Here is a 17,406-nt window from a genome sequence, read left to right on the forward strand (position 1 = left end):
GGTTGTGGTGTGAGGGTTGAAGAGAGGGTAGGTTTTTGGGGGGTTCATGGTCTGGGGGTGGTGGTGAGGGATGAGGTGTGGGATGGGTCTGTGGAGGGTCGTGGTCTTGGAGGAGGGGTGAGGGATGAGGAGGTTGTTGTTTTTTTCATCGACGCACACGCGTGTCCAAAGCTGCCCTGAGCCCGCGCCCGCCCTCGTCAAAGATGGTGGGAGCGGGAACGCCGCTCAGTTCCCCCCTTAAGATATTTTCCTTGTAGCTCGCCGTCGGCCCTAAACAAAGATGGCTGCCCTGCCTCAGACGTCCCCATGAGGGCACGCTCAACATGCCCTTCCCATTGATCCGGATCGGGTGGGGAAGATGTTGCTACCGCCGCCACCGTCTCCGTCAGGGCCTGGAGGAGCGGAACCCCCGCACGGCCTGCTCTTGAGCGGCCACGGCGATGGGAGTTGTACCGCGCCGGGGCTCCGGGCGTGTTGGCCTTGAGCCCCACGGTGGACATGGCCCAGCACGGGCTGAGGGTCCACAACGCCCTCAGGGCAGTTGGCATCGGCGCGGTGGTCGTAGGAATTTGTATCCCTCTCTGGACAGAAGGGGAGCGGGAGGATGAGCGGCCTTTCGAGTAGGTTTTCAGAGAGGACATGGGGGGGGGGGGGTAAGCAACTCTGCACATGCTCAGGTGCGCTCTTTTCATCCCGCCCGTCTGGATACAGATCGTGGCCTGTCCTGTCGGAGAGGGGGTGGCGAGGGGGGGGGTTGTTTAGTGGGGTGTTTGCGGTGGAGGTCCGGTTCATAGTGGTGGCGACGGGGGTGTGGGTTGGCTAGTGGGGTGTTTGTGGCGTTTGTTGGACTCAGTGTATCTCCCGTCGTCTGGCTTTGAGGGGTTACAGCCGTTTCGGCAGATATAGCATGTTGGGGTGTGTGTGTGTGTGTGTGTGTGTGTGTGTGACGTTGTCCTGCCCTCAAAGATGCAGCTTATTTCTATTGGATGATGTTGGAGTCTTCAGACCTTCTGCTGGTGACGTCTAACTTAGGCACCACTTTTTTGTGTGTTTAATCATTATTTTAGGTGTGAAAGGTGTGGTTTTTTGATATTTTTTTAATGCTAGATCCCACCCTGATGGGCAAGGTGCGCTTTGTCCTAATTTGATGCAATTTGGTTCAGCGGTTACGGTGAAAGGTTGTTACATCCGCGCTCGCAATGCCTACATTTTTATATATACAGTGGTGCCTCACAAGACGAAATTAATTCGTTCCGCGAGTCGCTTCGTCTTGCGATAATTTCATCTTGCGAAGCGCGGTTTGCCACGGCAAAACCAAACAAACAAAACACCCGCCAAAAAAAATCCGTCTTGCGAAGCGCGGCCATAGAAAACTTCGTCTTGCGAGTCACCAAAAGCATCGCAAAACGCTTTCGTCTCACGAGTTTTTTGTTGCACGAGGCATTCGTTTGTGAGGTACCACTGTATAGATAAAGCTTTACAGTTTGTCTGCTTAAGTGCGTGCAGTGACCAACCTCAGGATTCTGGAATCCCCTTGTGCATGGAATTCATGCTAATTTGAATGTTTAGGACCAGCGTCGTAAGAAACCAGCACATCCTTCTGAGATCTCAGAGAGACTTGCAGAGTGTGGGCTGCTTTTACGCTGTGAGCAACGTGTAAGTGAACGGTCTGGGAAATGGGGGGTGCATTGGTCCCAATGTTCCAGGGCTTTAAGGGGTGGGTGGGTGGATGGGGCTGCTTTGATCTTGGAGTGGGATAAGGCAGCTGGAAGCTAGCCCTCCTTTTCCCCATTAGATTGTGTGTAGGTTGAACTGAGGAGTTCAGGTTGCAGTGGCTAGGAGCCTTTTTTTCAAATAAAAAAATGAATTGCTTTGGTGCAGCCCCAGTCGCCCCCCCCCACCTCATGGGTTCTGGGACTGTGGGTGGTGGCTAAAAATGGGGCTGGTGGTAAATGGTAAAAAGATAAAGGACCCCCGGACGGTTAAGTCCAGTCAAAGGCAACTATGGGGTTGTGGCGCTCATCTCACTTTCAGGCTAAGGGTGCCGGCATTTGTCCACAAACAGCTTTCTGGGTCATGTGTCCAGCAGGACTGAACTGCTTGTGGCGCAACGGACACCATGACGGAAACCAGAGTGCATGGAACGCCATTTACCTTTTCGCCACAGCGGTACCTATTTATCTACTTGTGTTGGGGTGCTTTCAAACTGCTAGGTTGACAGGAGCTGGGACACAGCAATGGGAGCTCACCACCATCAAGCGAATTTAAACCCCCGACCTTCCAATCAGCAAGCCCAAGAGCAGGCATCCCCAAACTGCGGCCCTCCAGATGTTTTGGCTTACAACTCCCATGATCCCTAGCTAAGAGGACCAGTGGTCAGGGATGATGGGAATTGTAGTCCAAAACATCTGGAGGGCCGACGTTTGGGGATGCCTGCCCAAGAGGCTTGGTGGTTTAGACCGCAGCACCACTCGCTCCCCTTATTGGGTGGTGGCGGCAGCAACTGGCGGAGACTTAAGACTCAACTGGCAGCACTGCAGGGCCTCCCCCTTCTCCACACAGCCTTCTCTAACTGAACAAACTGGAAGATTTGCTGTTAAGGTTCCATTCCTCTTAAGAGTACAGTAACATATCTACAGAAAGGAGGGAGGAGGGGCCATGGAAATGAGGGTGGTGCAAGGGGAGTTTGAAAAAATAAAGGAGGAAAAAAGGGGGTGAAAGTGAAAAGGAGGGAGTGCCAAAGGGGGCTGCAAAAAGGAGGCAAGGGACTGAGGATGAAGGTTCAGGCAGTTACTATGAGGGAGGTCTGTGCATAAGTGGGGTTGCAGAAAAGGAGGCAGAAAAGCTATGGACGGGAGGGTAAAGATTAAAACTGGCGCAAAATGGGAATGCAGAATGGGGGGGGGGATTATGTCTCTAAGGAACAGAAAATCCAGCAATTAAAGTGTCTTTTGAAGGGGGGTGGGGGTCAGGCAGTGTGTTGGCAAACAGTGGGGTAAACTGAACTTTCCTTGAAAAGTCCTTTCACCCCGATGCTACATTTGCCAAACTAGCTGGCTTATTAAAGGTAGGTAGCCGTGTTGATCTGAGTCGAAGCAAAATAAAAAAAATTCCTTCAGTAGCACCTTGAAGACCAACTAAGTTTTTATTTTGGTATGAGCTTTCATGTGCATGCACACTGCTGAAGAAGTGTGCATGCACACGAAAGCTCATACCAAAATAAAAACTTAGTTGGTCTTTAAGGTGCTAGCTGGCTAATGGCAGCCCTTAGCCAAGAAATCATGCGCTGTCCTTTGCACAAAAGAACTCTCCATAAAACAGTAGCAGATAAGGTAGATCTTCAGATCCCTGCCTGAGGGGCAAAAGGTTGCATTGACATCAAGGGAAAGCTATAGGAGAAATTGCAAGGCTGCTTTGAGAGAGAGAACTGTACATACTTGAGCCTAACAACTTGAATGAGTTAGAGTAGGAACAAACTGTTCCAGACCCTCCCAAGTGTCCCTATTTTCCAATGACATTACCAGATTTACAGAAGCCGTCCCGGTTTCTGATATGATTCTGCTTTTCCTTAGCACATCCCTATTTCCATCGGAGAAATATTGCAGGGTATGGAGTTACTCGACCTTTGAGCCAAGGTGATAAGTAAATATACAACCTTTAGAAGGCATCTGAAGGCAGCCCTGTATAGGGAAGTTTTTAAAATGTTTATTTATAAATGAGAAAAGTTGTTGTTGTTGTTGTTGAATAGGATGTCCGTATTTTTATCAGATAAATGTTTGAGGGTACGGTATGTTGTTCTAAACACTTAAGATTTGGCTACATGTTAATCAGTTAATCCTCCAGAGATTTTTTTCTTAACCCCCCCCCCCCCCCGCTTGGGTTAAGCTGCCTGTGAATGGAAAAGGCTTTACCTCAGGTAACAACAACAACAACAACAACAACAACAACAACAACAACAACAACGTAGTAGTAGTAGTAGTTTAGTCGTGTCCGACTCTTCATGACCTCATAGCACACCAGGCACTCCTGTCTTCCACTGCCTCCCACAGTTTGGTCAAATTCATTTTAGTAGCTTCGAGAACACTGTCCAACCATCTCGTCCTCTGTCGTCCCCTTCTCTTTGTGCCCTCAATCTTTCCCAACATCAGGGTCTTTTCCAGGGAGGCTTCTCTATATCGACGTTTGCACAGAGTTCAAAGCTATTTGCCCTGCTTCTGGACTTTAGAGGGGAAAAGAGGGAGAAAGATCGAGACTGGGCTGGAGGAGTTGAAATGGCAACAGCCCTGGTCTTCTGCCTACGTCTCTGTCTCCAGCTGCTAGCCCTTCCCATATACATGCTCTCGTACTTGGGAGTATGGCAGCCTTACTGCAAGAAGATCTTCCCGGCCTTCATGGAGAAGTTTGCAGCCAGTTACAACAAGAAGATGTCAAGGCAGAAACAAGAGCTGTTCCGCAACTTGTTGGAGTTTGCAGGCTCCTCGGGGCAGCTGCGGCTGCTGGAGATAGGAACTGGCACGGGCTCCAACTTCCAGTTCTTTCCGGCCAACTGCAGGGTCACCTGTACAGACCCCAACCCCCACTTTCAACGGAGTCTAGCCAAAAGCATGGCCCAGAACCAGCACCTTCAGTTTGACAGCTTTTTGGTGACCCCTGCGGAGAATCTGCACGAGGTGGCCGATTCTTCCGTCGATGTCGTCGTTTCCACTTTGGTCCTCTGCTCCGTGCGGGACATGCAAAGTGTTCTGAGCGAAGTCTGCAGGGTCCTCAAGCCAGTGAGTATTTGAGGGGGAGAGGGCAGCAAAAGAGACATGGTGGGGTAGAGATGCAATTTCAGAGGGGTGTGGTAGGCAGCAGGCTGATGCAAAGGAAGGGAGCAGCAGGGTTCATTTGCACCGGACCTCAAAGATGGCTAGGGGGCCCTCACGAGAGCCTGCCAAACTTATGCTGTCATGCCACTAACAAGACTCCCACCCCAGACCTCAGACAAGCTCTGAACAGGCCTGATAGGCAGCTGTATATTACAGTGCAATTGTAGGCACACTTATTAGGGGAAAAGCTCCATCAAACTAAATGGGATTGCAGATCCTCCAAGTGTCCCTCTTTCCCAGGGACAGTCCCAGAGTTACACAACCGTCCCAGTTTCTGATTTGATCCCAGAATGTCCCACTTTTCCTTAGGATGCCCCTATTTTCAACGGAGAAATGTTGGTGGGTATGGATTTATGTGATCCCTGAGCCAAGGAGATAAGTAACTATACAACCTTTAGAAGACATCTGTCTTAGCAGACTGACTGTGTGTATGTTCCTTTTGACAAAGGCCTAAAGCATCACTGAAGCCTGTGTCTATTTGGCATTCCTTTTGGGACCACTGACTATGGACCCCAACCTTGTGCTAAATTTTCCTGTCAGACAGAAGGGAGATTGCTAATGGCAGGTAATCAGCCCTTGGGCTTACATGTTTGTGTATGCCCCGAGTTTAATATTCATTTAGAAGTTGTATATCTTGCCTTTTGACTGAATGATCCTCAAGGCAGCTTGCAACAGATTGTAATAACATACATATGTGCAAACCACAAACCAGGAGCTCTTAAACCTTCGGGCTACTGGAATACTGACATTTTCACAGGTATTTATGCAAGGAACAAGCAAAGTACAAGTCAGTCAGTCAGATTTTGGGGGAAATTGTAGGGTTTACTCATGAGTGTAGGGAAGAATAGGGAAAGGGGAAAAGACAGACAGACAGACACTTTGACCTGCAAAGCTCTGGTCCGAAGTGGGAGAGAGAGAGAGAAGGGACCTCTCGACCCTTCACCCAGGCTACTTTAATCACACAAAAGAATTGCTTCATAGAATTCAAAACAACCAATCAAACGCATCAGCACATCCCAAAAGGGTTTCACGTGGGAGAGGAGTGGGAAAGGATCAGGTAGCAGAGAATAGTGAGGAAAAACCAGGAAGGCCTTTCCCAGGCTATAGATCAGGGTCCCCAGACTACGGCCCGCGGGCCAGATGCGGCTCAATTGGCCTCCCAATCCGGCCCGCGGCGACCCCCGCCGCCTGCTCTTATGGCACGCAGTGCGGCGGTGCACTTCCAGATCGGGAAAAAGCGCCAAAAATTGTTTGTGCGCATGTGTATGGGCCTCTCCCGACCCAGAAGAGGTCATTTCCAGTGCACTTCCGGGTCAGGGGAGGCCCATACGCATGCACACAAACGATTTTCGGCGATTTTTCCGACCTGGAAGCGCGCCAGTAAGTGTGTGGGCGCATGCGCATGGGCACGCACTCCCCCGCCCTCTGGCCCGCTGCACGATCGGCGCGGCGGGCACCGGCCCAAAGCCGGGTAAGTCTGGGGACCCCTGCTATAGATCTATCTGCACTACAAAGCATGTAATAAATTCCTGAAAGGATTAGGCAGGGGAACAAAGGATTTTTACAAAGGGGAGGAATGCAAATGCCTCTTTGCCTGTTTGCACCAAATGTTTAGACAAATGTCTTAGACAAATGGCTTGTGCCTGCTTATAGCAAATGGCGAATTTATAAACAGTGACCATGTTGCAGAGCCTGTAGAATCATATGCCAGAACTCATGTATCTAAACTGGTTTAGGTAAGGGCACCCTACTCGACCAGATTTGAATCCAGGAGTATCCTGCTCAATTAATCCACTGACCAGATTATTTCATGAATTCCTTTATCAAACCCACAGGGATGCTACAGGAAATAAATATCATGATTTTAAGGCACTAAGAGTGGTCTTATATCATTCACAAAACATCCTACACTCTGATTTCCCTGAAATACTTGTTCAAATGGTCTCCTCCTTTCCCTTAGGGTGGAGCATTTTATTTCTTGGAACATGTGGCTGCAGACCATTCAAGCTGGTGCTACTTTTGGCAGCAAGTTCTCTTCCCAACATGGAAACTTCTCTTTGACGGATGCTGCTTAACAAGAGAGATCTGGAGTGATCTTGACAAAGCAAATTTCTCAGATGTAAAGCTGCAACATATATGTGTCCCCTTACACTGGACACCGATTCAGCCACATATCATTGGTTATGCTGTAAAGTAATTTTCAATGCACCAGTGCAATCCAATCAGATGAATGTTTACAGAAAAATATGTTCCACTGAGTTCAGCTCCTGTGTCGGACTGCAATACAGTAGTATGCTCAATTACTTGGGAGAAAGCTCCACTGAACTCAGTAAATTTTTATTTCTGAGTAAACATGCTAAGGATTCTCCTTTTATATATTTCAAAGGAAGTTTCCTTCTCTAAAAGGAATTCAGTTCTACTTTCCAAAGTGCAGAGCATACTGGGAAATTTTTAGAAGATATTGAACAACAGCATGTTTAAATCAATTAACTGCAAATTAAAGCACCACTAAGATACCATTTTAATGTTCTCTGCATGCTGCTTCTTTTTTCTAAATATATATATATACGTAAACACATAGCATTGCTAACTGGCCAGAAAAAGAAATCAACGTGCCCAGCTTGTGTGCAGATTTGATCTGCAGAATTCAGCTGGTGAAGCATTTACTGACAGGCACCTAAATATTATGAGAGTGTGGTGTAGAGATTGGAGAATTCTCACCACTTGCTTCAAACAATTCCAGGACTGTGAGGGGCAGAGCCATGGCAGAGTGGGGAAGGGACCCTCACTCAGTGACAGAACACAAGGTGCAATCCTTGGGCTTCCTGTTAGAACCCAATAGCAGGAGCATTGAAAAAATACTGTCCAAGACCTCTGGCAGCGTAGGTGAACATGGGCAGAGTTTGACAAAAAGTCTGACCCTATATAAGGCTACCTATATTAAGAAATGATGGTGTGTTTGTCTGGCCATTGCTTTATAGCAGTTAAGCTTAGCCAGCCACGTTGGGCAGAAGATTCCTGCATCACAGGCAGTTGGACTAGATGACCCTCAGGATCCCTTTCCAACTCTACACTTCCATGCACAAAACAAAGGAGTCTGTATACACATAAATTTAATTTATAACGTTCTTTTTTTTAACCAGACCTTTGGATGATCTGATTGACATCCTATGCCCTTTTAAAATGTGGCTTCTTTTTTGGGGGGGTGTTAATTGGGTTGTTTTCATTTTGATTTTTTATATATTGTGGTTTTTATGTTGATCTTTTCTGTGAACCTCTGGGTATAGGGCAGTATATAAATTCAACAACAACAACAATGCAATTGCTGCAAATCAACTGGGTATAGGGCGGTATATAAGATAGATAGATTAGATAGATGGATGGATGATGCTGATGATGCAATTGCCGCAAATCAAACCAACCAGTAAAGCAAGAAGGTGTGTGAGCGGTACAGATGCAATGCAATTCTTTATCTAAAACGAAACAGAAAAAGAAGCATCCGAGTCAAATCTTAATTTTAAATTTTACTTCCAAAATAGATTTCTCGAAGGCTGGGGATGTATTCCCTCGGCGTTCTTGCAATGGGCTTTAATCGCACAGAAATCCCTTGCAACCGCGGCTTGATCGGCCTCGCTGTTATTTTTGCCCCACCACGGTATTACGGTAGAAGGGCGGGAGGTTTCGTCGCGCCGGAGTTTCCCGCGCACCCTTTCCCCGCAGGTAAATGCAAGAGCCGGAGGCCGCCGCGCGTTGCTTCCTCGTGCCCCCCGTCACGTGACGCTTCCAACGTCACCGGCCGAGGAGAGGGAAAGACAGCGAGGGGGGGGGAAGTTGGCCGCCATTTTTTCTCCCTCGACGGACGATGCGGCGGAGCCTTCGCCCCGCAGCCGGGACCTCGCTGGCGCTCCTCGCGCTGCTGTACGGACCCCTGCTCGGAGCTCTGCCCTCCAAGGTCCCCGGACTGCCCGCACATGGTGAGCCCGGCGTCCTCCCTCGTTCCCGCGGGTGTGGCAGCGGGCGCTTGGGCAGGGCAGGTTCCCTCACGCGTTGAGGGCCGAGGGGCGGAAGTGCGCCTGCGCGCGGAGTACCCTTCCGAACTACGACTCCCGGCATCCTCCAGTGCAACGGACGTAGTGTGCGTAAGGGGCGTGCCAAGGAGAGTCGCGCACGTGGAGGGATAGGAAATGCCTCCTGGCGTGGTGGAATCCTCAGCTGTTTCTTCCCCGACGGCTCTTCCTTCTACTCTCCCGATTACTGGGATGTCTTCCCAAGTTAAGTGGCCCTCGGTTTGCCGCTCTGTCTGGCTACTGTTTTTCATGGAGGTCGAGGCACGTGGGTCTACTGTTAGGCAGAAAAGGCAGCGAAAACTACCCTTTCCCCTCCCTTCTGCTCCTGTCAAACGGCGCTTGCTGCAGTACGTGGTGGAGTTTAGGTCCCAAGGGGGAAAAGGCTCCGGGGCTAAATCCTGTTTGGAAGCGCCCGGGAAATTTAATTCGAGTAATTCCCCCATTTAGTAATTTTCTGAATTACCGTGTAACAATGCCACAGCCATATAGCCCATTAAATCAATTTCCATAATTCATAATAATGGAAAAGTTTAAGAAGCATTGCCTTTCTAAAAGCCTTCTATGTTCATTTGTTGTTGTTTTTATTTAATGCTGTGTAATCATGTGAAGTAGAAGAAAAACAAGTTCTAGTTTTAATCTTGTAAACTAGATCTTGAGCATAGGGTAGATGAGATTGTGATATTTCCAGGTGGGGATTCTGATCAAGTTTTTGCTGGGTGGTGCCACAAAGACAAATTGGAATGAGATCTGCTACTTCACCTATGTTTAGACTTTGTTTCTCCTTTGTCATCTTGTTGCAGCAATAGAGAAACAGGTCTGGATCTGCTCTGGGACTTCTCAGATTTTTATTTTTATTTAATTTTGTTGCAGGATTGTGAAACTCTTATCGGATTTCAGTTTAGTCTGAGTTTTTTATCTAGACCAGTGGTTCCCAATTAGGGGCATGGGGACCACTGGCGGTCCAGGAAATGCATCCAGGGGGTCCGCAGCCCCATCCCTTGCCTCCCTCCCAACTAAGTTTTTGCATGGTAATATTACAGTTTTTATGGTCTGTGGTTTTTTTGTATACCTTTGCTTATTTTTAGTATACCTTTGCTTATTAGGGGCTACCCTAAAAAAGTAGGGGGACCATGGCTTGGCTTTTGAAAAATATGAGATTCTCAGTAATTAGCTAATTGGGAACCACTGATCTAGACTTCATACCATGTTACAGTAATAATTTACATAAAGCATTTTGTTTTGTAATGAAAAGTAGTCCGCTTATTGAATTGTATTGTTACCTTTTCCTTTGTCTTTTTTATGCCCCTGTGTGTCTGTCTTTTATGTACTGTTATAAGAATTCTAAGGTGTCATAAATAAAATGTATGTTCATAAGTGCACAAGGTAAACACAGATACTGTACATAAATACAGAAACTACATGTCTGAAATAGTACAGGAGAGCAATCCTGAAGCCATCTTGACCAGCCATAGGCAAACTCGGCCCTCCAGATGTTTTGGGACTACAACTCCCCTCATCCCTAGCTAACAGGACCGGTAGTCAGGGATGATGGGAGTTGTAGTCCCAAAGCATCTGGAGGGCCTAGTTTGCCTATGCCTGATCTTTACTCTTAATGACCCCAGCTATTTCCTCTGCAGAAGAAAATATCTTGGAAAAACTTCTCCCAATAGTTCTTTTAACTTTCAAATCCAATCAAAAGAGCACATTTTGTGTATGAATATGTGTATGGAATATGTGTATGGTCTGTGGCCATGATTTCAGAAATTAGGGTATTTACCATTTTAAGAGAATGGCCCAAACTAGCCAGAATAAGGCAGTCAGCACACATCAGGTAGCTTGACAAATAGGAGACAAACCACACTCTCAAATTCCTGTTGTAGACTGCCTCTTTCTGTGATGCTTGTGTGATGCTTTTGGGTGGTCTTTGAATAAGGGGTGGGCAATTTCTAAAGTCTTCAAAAGCTGGACACTGGTGTTGTGGGCCCTCATCACCTCATTGCAAGGGAGGAAGGACTCTGTTGCAACAGGAAAATAAAGATCTGCCTTGCTTTGACTGGTTCCTGCCTCCATCAATTCTTCTGTGACCGATCATTGTCTTAAGGGACACTGAATCCCTTGATGGAGAGTTGGGCTGTAAAAGCCTACCACAATTTTTCTAAAACAATACCTTCCATAATATCTTTTAAAAATTGTAATGTTTTGTACTCCTTTGTATCTGTTCATAAATGTGTGCCTTTTGTAGTAAAAGAGGAAGAAGCATCTGTGCAAATCACCCCTGCCCCCGCTCAAAAAAAACATTGCCAGGAGTCTGGGCAGCAATTCAGCTTAGGAAATAAAACTCCTTTGTAAGGAAGAGCAGGATATAATTTTAATAAAATTTTGTGACTATGACTTTTTCTCTAAGCTTGAATGTATCTGGGGAGGGAAGAGGAAGGAGAGAAGAGGGTGCATTTAAATTACTGGGTGGATGAATGTGAATGAAATTTGTATGCTACTCTGGTCCCAGTCACAATTGACCTCTTATGTTTTGGCTTCTGTTATATGTTTGGCCACCATCCTGGAGGCATGCACTCTGTTAGCCTCAGTCAAACAAGTTGGTGTGTTCTTTTAGGCCGGCATCTGACAATAAGATGATTTAATGGTTCACAGAAGCCTTCATGCTTGCATAATCTCCAACAGAAAGCAGTCTGATAACAGAATTGCTGTGTCAGATTGGACGGTTGAAACAATGGCTGTATTGTATTGTTGCTGAATGCCTGCTGTGTATTACACTGAAATACCAGTACAACTTTTTTGATTTCTAGAATGCGGAAGAAGGCCTCTTGTGGATGAGAAAGCAGAAGGACCTCGGATTATAGGTGGACATGATGCTCAGCTTGGGGCTTGGCCATGGCAAGTTAGTCTGCAAGCTCAACCCGCTGCTGGAGAATCTTTTTACCATATATGTGGTGGATCTTTAATTAATAGCAACCTAGTGCTGACAGCAGCACACTGCGTTAAAGTAACTATGTATGTATTTTTCTGTTCTGAATCTTTCTGTAAGTTTTGTGCTTAAGGGACATGTATTGGTCTCTACCCACAAGGGGGGACCTGAAACAAAATATTTTAGTACTGTATATTGCCAACCTTTAACGGGGGTGTTTTGGTTCATGTGTCTTCAACAAGCCTAATTGAACCATACCAGAGCAGGAGCCCTATAGCGTTGGTCATGGCTTAGGGGAAAGAGGAGGGAGAAAAGGAAGAGGGGAAGTTGAGTTGACAGAATCTGCAGGCTGGCATATGTCCATGGAAACCTTTTTTTCCAAAATAACCACCAACCATCCTCCTGCAGCAGCTACTTAATGAACCATGACATCTACATAACAGTTATGTACTGTACTTAAGTTTTGGCTGTTTCCTTAATAGCTCATATAGTATTGTATAATAATGCAGTCTTATTTAAGTACTGTACAGTGGTGCCTCGCAAGACGAATTTAATTCGTTCCACGGGTCTTTTCTTATAACGAAAAATTCGTCTAGCGAATCCCATAGGAATGCATTGATTTTTTTTTTGGCCCATAGGAACGCATTAATTGAATTTCAATGCATTCCTATGGGAAACCGCGATTTGCTAGACGAATTTTTCATAAAACGAATTCGTCTAGCGAGGCAACCTCCGCTCGAAAAATCCTTTCGTTAAGCGGGAATTTCGTTAAGCAGGGCATTCGTTAAGCGAGGCACCACTGTAATATAATTATGCGAATAATACTCAAAATAGGTACAAAAGAAGTGGAGATGTGTACCTCAAACTTTGAGTCCCCACAAATGATATATCCACACTCCAGGAGAGTGTCCTCTGCAAGATGGACTGGAATGCCACCTTATTATAGTAATTTTTACACATTTACCTGTTTTAATTGTATGATTATGTTGTTACCCACTCTGGGACTTTATGGTGAAGGATAAGAAATCTGGGTGGGGAGGGCAGCCCAGGAAAGGAGTGTTTGTTTGTTTGTTTGTTTGTAACTCATGGTGACTATCTCCCAACTCTAATGATCACTTACAGTATACTATTAAATGTTAGGGGCTTAAGCAGGCCATCTTGCCCTCTGAATTGACATCTTCACCATCCGACAGCTGAATTAGCCTCAACGATAGATCAGATTTCTAAACTCACACAATCTGCCCAACATCCATTTACTGAAGGTTCTTTTCTCTCTCTCGTGAGGTGGGAGTGTAAGTTGCCCAGCAGGCTATTTTTATGTTCTTGTTTTATTTTTTTAATATCCCTGTTTCACTCCCAAACTTAACCACTGAGTTCACTATTAGACAGAACAAACAAAAATCAAAATGTTGCAGTGTATCCTTGGTCCCTAAAAGGCCTCCTCCTGTTCAAGATTTTATCCAGCAGTGGTCTAAACCACTGAGCCTCTTGGGCTTGCCGATCAGAAGGGCAGTGGTTTGAATCCGCGGGGGTTTGAATCCGCATGACGGGGTAGGGTCCCATCACTCTGTCCCAGCTTCTGCCAACCTAGCAGTTTGAAAGCACACCAGCTCAAGTAGATAGTTATTGGAATTTTTCAACATAAGTGTGCCATTTTAATCCTCAGCCATGCATGCTAATGTAACGTGTAACAGCTGAGAATGGGGATGCTACTAAAGGCACTTTCTCTTTTTTTAAAAAGCATTTCTAAATTGCTTAATATTCTAAAAGCCTAAGTGCCATGCAACACAAAAACAGTATCTGTATCACCAACATACTTTGGTGACCAAGAGCAACGGAATGGCCGCAGAACCAGCAATGAAAAGTACATGCAGATCAAAGCCCATCAGTGGTGCACTTTGCATGTCAACCAATTATATGAAAAGGTCACACACACACCCCAATGATCTTTTTATGGATCAGTAGGCTTTGCAGGAGAGCACCCGTGTTAGCCTCTTGCAGGAGAAACAGTAAGCATTGAGGCACCTTAAAGACTTCACAAGTGTTACCGGCATAAGCTTTTGTTGACTCTGGCTCATTTCTACAGATAGCGGAGCTGGTAGCGCTGTGGTCTAAACCACTGAGCCTCTTGGGCTTCCCGATTGGAAAGTCGGCGGTTCAAATCCACATGACAGGGTGAGCGCCCATTGCTCTGTCCCACCTTTGCCAACCTAGCAGTTCAAAAGCATTCCAGTGCAGGTAGATAAATAGGTACCGCTGCGTCTGGAAGATAAAAAGCGTTTCTATGCACTCTGGCACTCATTACGGTCCTCTGTGTGCCAGTAGCAGTTTAGTCATGCTGGCCAAATGACCCAGAAAGCAGTCTGGGCAAACTGGCTCTCTCGGCCTGAAGCAAGATGAGGACCACAACCCCATGGTTGCCTTTGACTGGGCTTAAGTAAGGGCTGGAAAGGGTTAGTTTAACCTCCAGTTTGCTAGTAAAACTGAATTACTGTGTCGTGAAATGATGCTTGTCCAAAAAGTGTGCCACCAACTTGAAAAGTTTTAAAAGCACTGACCTAGAAGTTCCAGTAGGATTTATCAGCAAAAGGATTTTCACCATAGGTTCAGGTTTTTAAAGAGCCTTGTATCATGAAACTCATACCATTGTAGAGAACAAATGACACTTAACTTTTCTCTCTTTATGGCTTCCATGATTCGCTATGGCATGTCCAAAGGGATTGTTTACTTTGAGCAACAGGTGTACATACTGAATCACAAACTGCTTATGCAGATCTTCCCATTCAAAAGTGCTCTGGAATAGTTTCTACTCAAAAGTTCCAGGGTCAGATGTAAAATTATCTGTGCAGTTCTTTGTGTCAATGGACAATCTTTCAATTACCTCCTATTTTCTTGTCTTTTTTTCCACTTAACTTTATTTTTGATTCTGAATAGAATTTCCGAATAAATTTCTATAAAACTAATATTCTATTTAAATGACAGAGATAGCAAAACTCCTAGGCTAGCTTTTATGAAGAGTGAGCCATGACAAGATTCCAAGTTCATGGTTTAAGTAGAATTCCTGAAGGGGAGTGGTTGCATGTGTATTAACTCTGTTTTGCTGTTATTCTCAAATTTTAAAGTCTGAAGTGGGAACTTCTGCACTAATTATTTACTCTAGAAGGGATTTTATTCTGTCCTAGGAGTCCAGAAGCTTGGAGGGCAGTGATTGGCTTGCATCATCTGTATAAACCCCACTCTCGTACTGTAATAAAGAAGGTCAGCACTATCACAATCCATTCTGACTTTGAATGGGGAACCTTTGAAAATGATGTTGCCTTGTTTCAACTTGCCAAGTCTGTCAAGTACAATGACTATATTCAGCCCATCTGCTTACCTGACACTTCTCCTCCCCTGTCTAATGAGACCTCGTGTTACATAAGTGGATGGGGAAGCACATATGAAGAGGGTAAATCTTTTTTTTTCTCCTTTGAAAGTTTGTTACTAGTGAGAATTAAGTTATCTCCAGCTGCATACTTAGCTGGAAAGTAAGTCCCATTGAAGCAGTGCAACTTATTTCATACATGGGGAGAACATGGATCTTCAGATCAGTGGCACTGCCATGTGCACTTACATAGCTCCACAGTATGGCAACCTTTTCCTGGCTGACTTAGAACATGTTTGGATTTCCCCCAAAACTTTTCCTTTACCTGCAGGTGCTTCCGGATGGCTGTTATTGCAGTATCAGTGTTCTTCATGTCTGCAAGTATTTTGTAGGTTCCTCATGATGTCTTTATCCCAATGCCAGCTTGTATTTTCCTCATTTAATCCAGATTTGCCATTTCCAAGGAAATAATAATTTTTAATTGTTTGTTTGTTTGTTTGTACATACATACATACATACATACATACATACATACATACATACATATATACCGTACCTCAGCCATTTGACTGGGTTGCCCTGGGCAGCTTCTGACATAATAAAAACAAAGCAAAACATTAAAAACTTCCTGATACAGGGCTGCCTTCAGATGTCTTTGGAAAGTTTTGTAGTTGTTTATCTCTTTGACATCTGATGGGAGGGCGTTCCACAGGGTGGGTGTCACTACAGTGGACGCTCGGGTTGTGAGCGTGATCCGTGCGGGAGACACGTTTGCAACCTGCAGCGTTTGCAACCCGCGTCTGTGCACGTGCAGGTTGCGACCCAGCGTTTCTGCGCATGCACAAAGCGCATTTTTGTGCCTTTTGTGCATGCGCACGCATCGAAACCCAGAAGTAACCCATTCTGGTACTTCCGGGTTCGGTGCGGAGCACAACCCGAAAAAACACCACCTGAAGCGGCTGTAACCCGAGGTATGACTGTACTGAGATGAAGGCCCTTTGCCTGGTTCCCTGTAACTTCTCAGTGACGGAACCGCTAGAAGGCCCTCAGAGATAAATCTCAGTGTCTGGGCTGAATAATGGAAGTGAAGACGCTCCTTCGGGTGTACAGGGTCGAGGCTGTTTATTGCCAGTGGCCCATTTGCAACATTAAGTGAATGTCTGAGATACACTGATGTACATTTATCATTTGGACTCTTGGACAGGAGGCTCTTGAGCAGTTCTACCAGGACTTCAGTAACTTTCACTCCACCATTAACCTGGACCTGGGCCACTGCATATAATAGGTCAACTGTCTGGACACTACTGTGAAACTATATAATAGAAATATAAGCACCACCTTGTATCGGAAACTCACTAACTGCTGCACATACTTATGTGCTTCCAGCTGCCACTTATACACTGTGGTGTGTCCTCAGGTAGAAGAGAGACTTTGAGGGACAGGACCTGAGGAAGGATTGTTGTAAGTCAGCCATGGAGATGTTGGCATCTAAAGGAGCTTTGCAAACAGACGATCTGACAATGAATGTTCTCTCCAAAGCTGAAGTATTTGTGAGAAAGTATAAAGTAGCAGGTCTTGGCGGCTAGATGTTCTGTAGCCTCATCGGGGATATTTCTGATGGCTTGCAGTCCATCTTTGTGGGAGCTGTTGGTGTAAAGAGCTGTAGCATCCATGGTAGCTGGTATGGTGGTTTTGGGGGCATTGTCAATGGACTGTAGTTTAATCAGAGTTAGTGGTACCCCATATGTAACTTGTACAGTAACACCACATCTTAACATGTATATTCAAACTGTTGGGGCCACCCCAGCAAACCAAGTCATCATGCTGAGTGGGCCTTACCTAACAAGGTGAAGAGCTTAAAACTTTTTTGTACCATGTAACCCAAATGGACCTGCAGCAAAAATAGCTTTTAAGCGCTCTGCCTTGCTGGGGCAAGGGTAGTGGGTGGTAAATTCTGCTCAGTGCACTGGCTCTGAAAGGATGGTGGTGTTCATTTTGCCCTGCAAAATGAGAGCATCTCATAGCCAGCATGCTGAACAGGCCTTACCCAACAAACAAGGCAGAGAGCTTTAAAGCTATTTTTATGCTGGGTAACCCCAAGCAGACCCAGCACAAAACGAGTAAGCTCTCTGCCTTGCTTCAGACTTAACCTGCACAATTTCAACCAGCCTACCTTCAACTGCA

At 45.8% G+C, this 17,406-nt stretch overlaps 2 protein-coding genes across 4 annotated transcripts in view; both read left to right on the forward strand.

The window, feature by feature from the left end:
* LOC118079554 (transmembrane protease serine 12-like) overlaps positions 1 to 17,406 on the forward strand; it is a 105,834-nt gene that overhangs the window by 79,552 nt on the left and 8,876 nt on the right. The window contains exons 2-4 of one of the 3 annotated variants that reach the window (XM_060272012.1): positions 9,417 to 9,963; positions 11,740 to 11,944; positions 15,041 to 15,306. In XM_060272012.1, coding sequence (XP_060127995.1) covers positions 9,879 to 9,963; positions 11,740 to 11,944; positions 15,041 to 15,306 — 556 coding nt within the window. In that variant the 5' untranslated portion in view covers positions 9,417 to 9,878. The other 2 variants (XM_060272011.1, XM_035103816.2) reach the window with 2 other exon arrangements.
* LOC118079555 (N6-adenosine-methyltransferase TMT1A) lies at positions 808 to 7,183 on the forward strand. Its single transcript, XM_035103817.2, has 2 exons — positions 808 to 4,772; positions 6,829 to 7,183. Exons 1-2 carry the CDS (start codon positions 4,272 to 4,274, stop codon positions 7,063 to 7,065), a joined length of 738 nt encoding a protein of 245 aa, XP_034959708.2. The 5' UTR covers positions 808 to 4,271; the 3' UTR covers positions 7,066 to 7,183.

Source organism: Zootoca vivipara, chromosome 2, assembly GCF_963506605.1.
Source record: "Zootoca vivipara chromosome 2, rZooViv1.1, whole genome shotgun sequence".
Classification (NCBI taxonomy): domain Eukaryota; kingdom Metazoa; phylum Chordata; class Lepidosauria; order Squamata; family Lacertidae; genus Zootoca; species Zootoca vivipara.

Bases quoted from the DNA above. Each gene is read 5' to 3' on its own strand.
- LOC118079555 (XM_035103817.2), top strand. From the start codon at position 4,272: ATGGCAACAGCCCTGGTCTTCTGCCTACGTCTCTGTCTCCAGCTGCTA. The intron at 4,773-6,828 runs GTGAGTATTTGA...CCTTTCCCTTAG, and splicing joins TCTGCAGGGTCCTCAAGCCA to GGTGGAGCATTTTATTTCTT.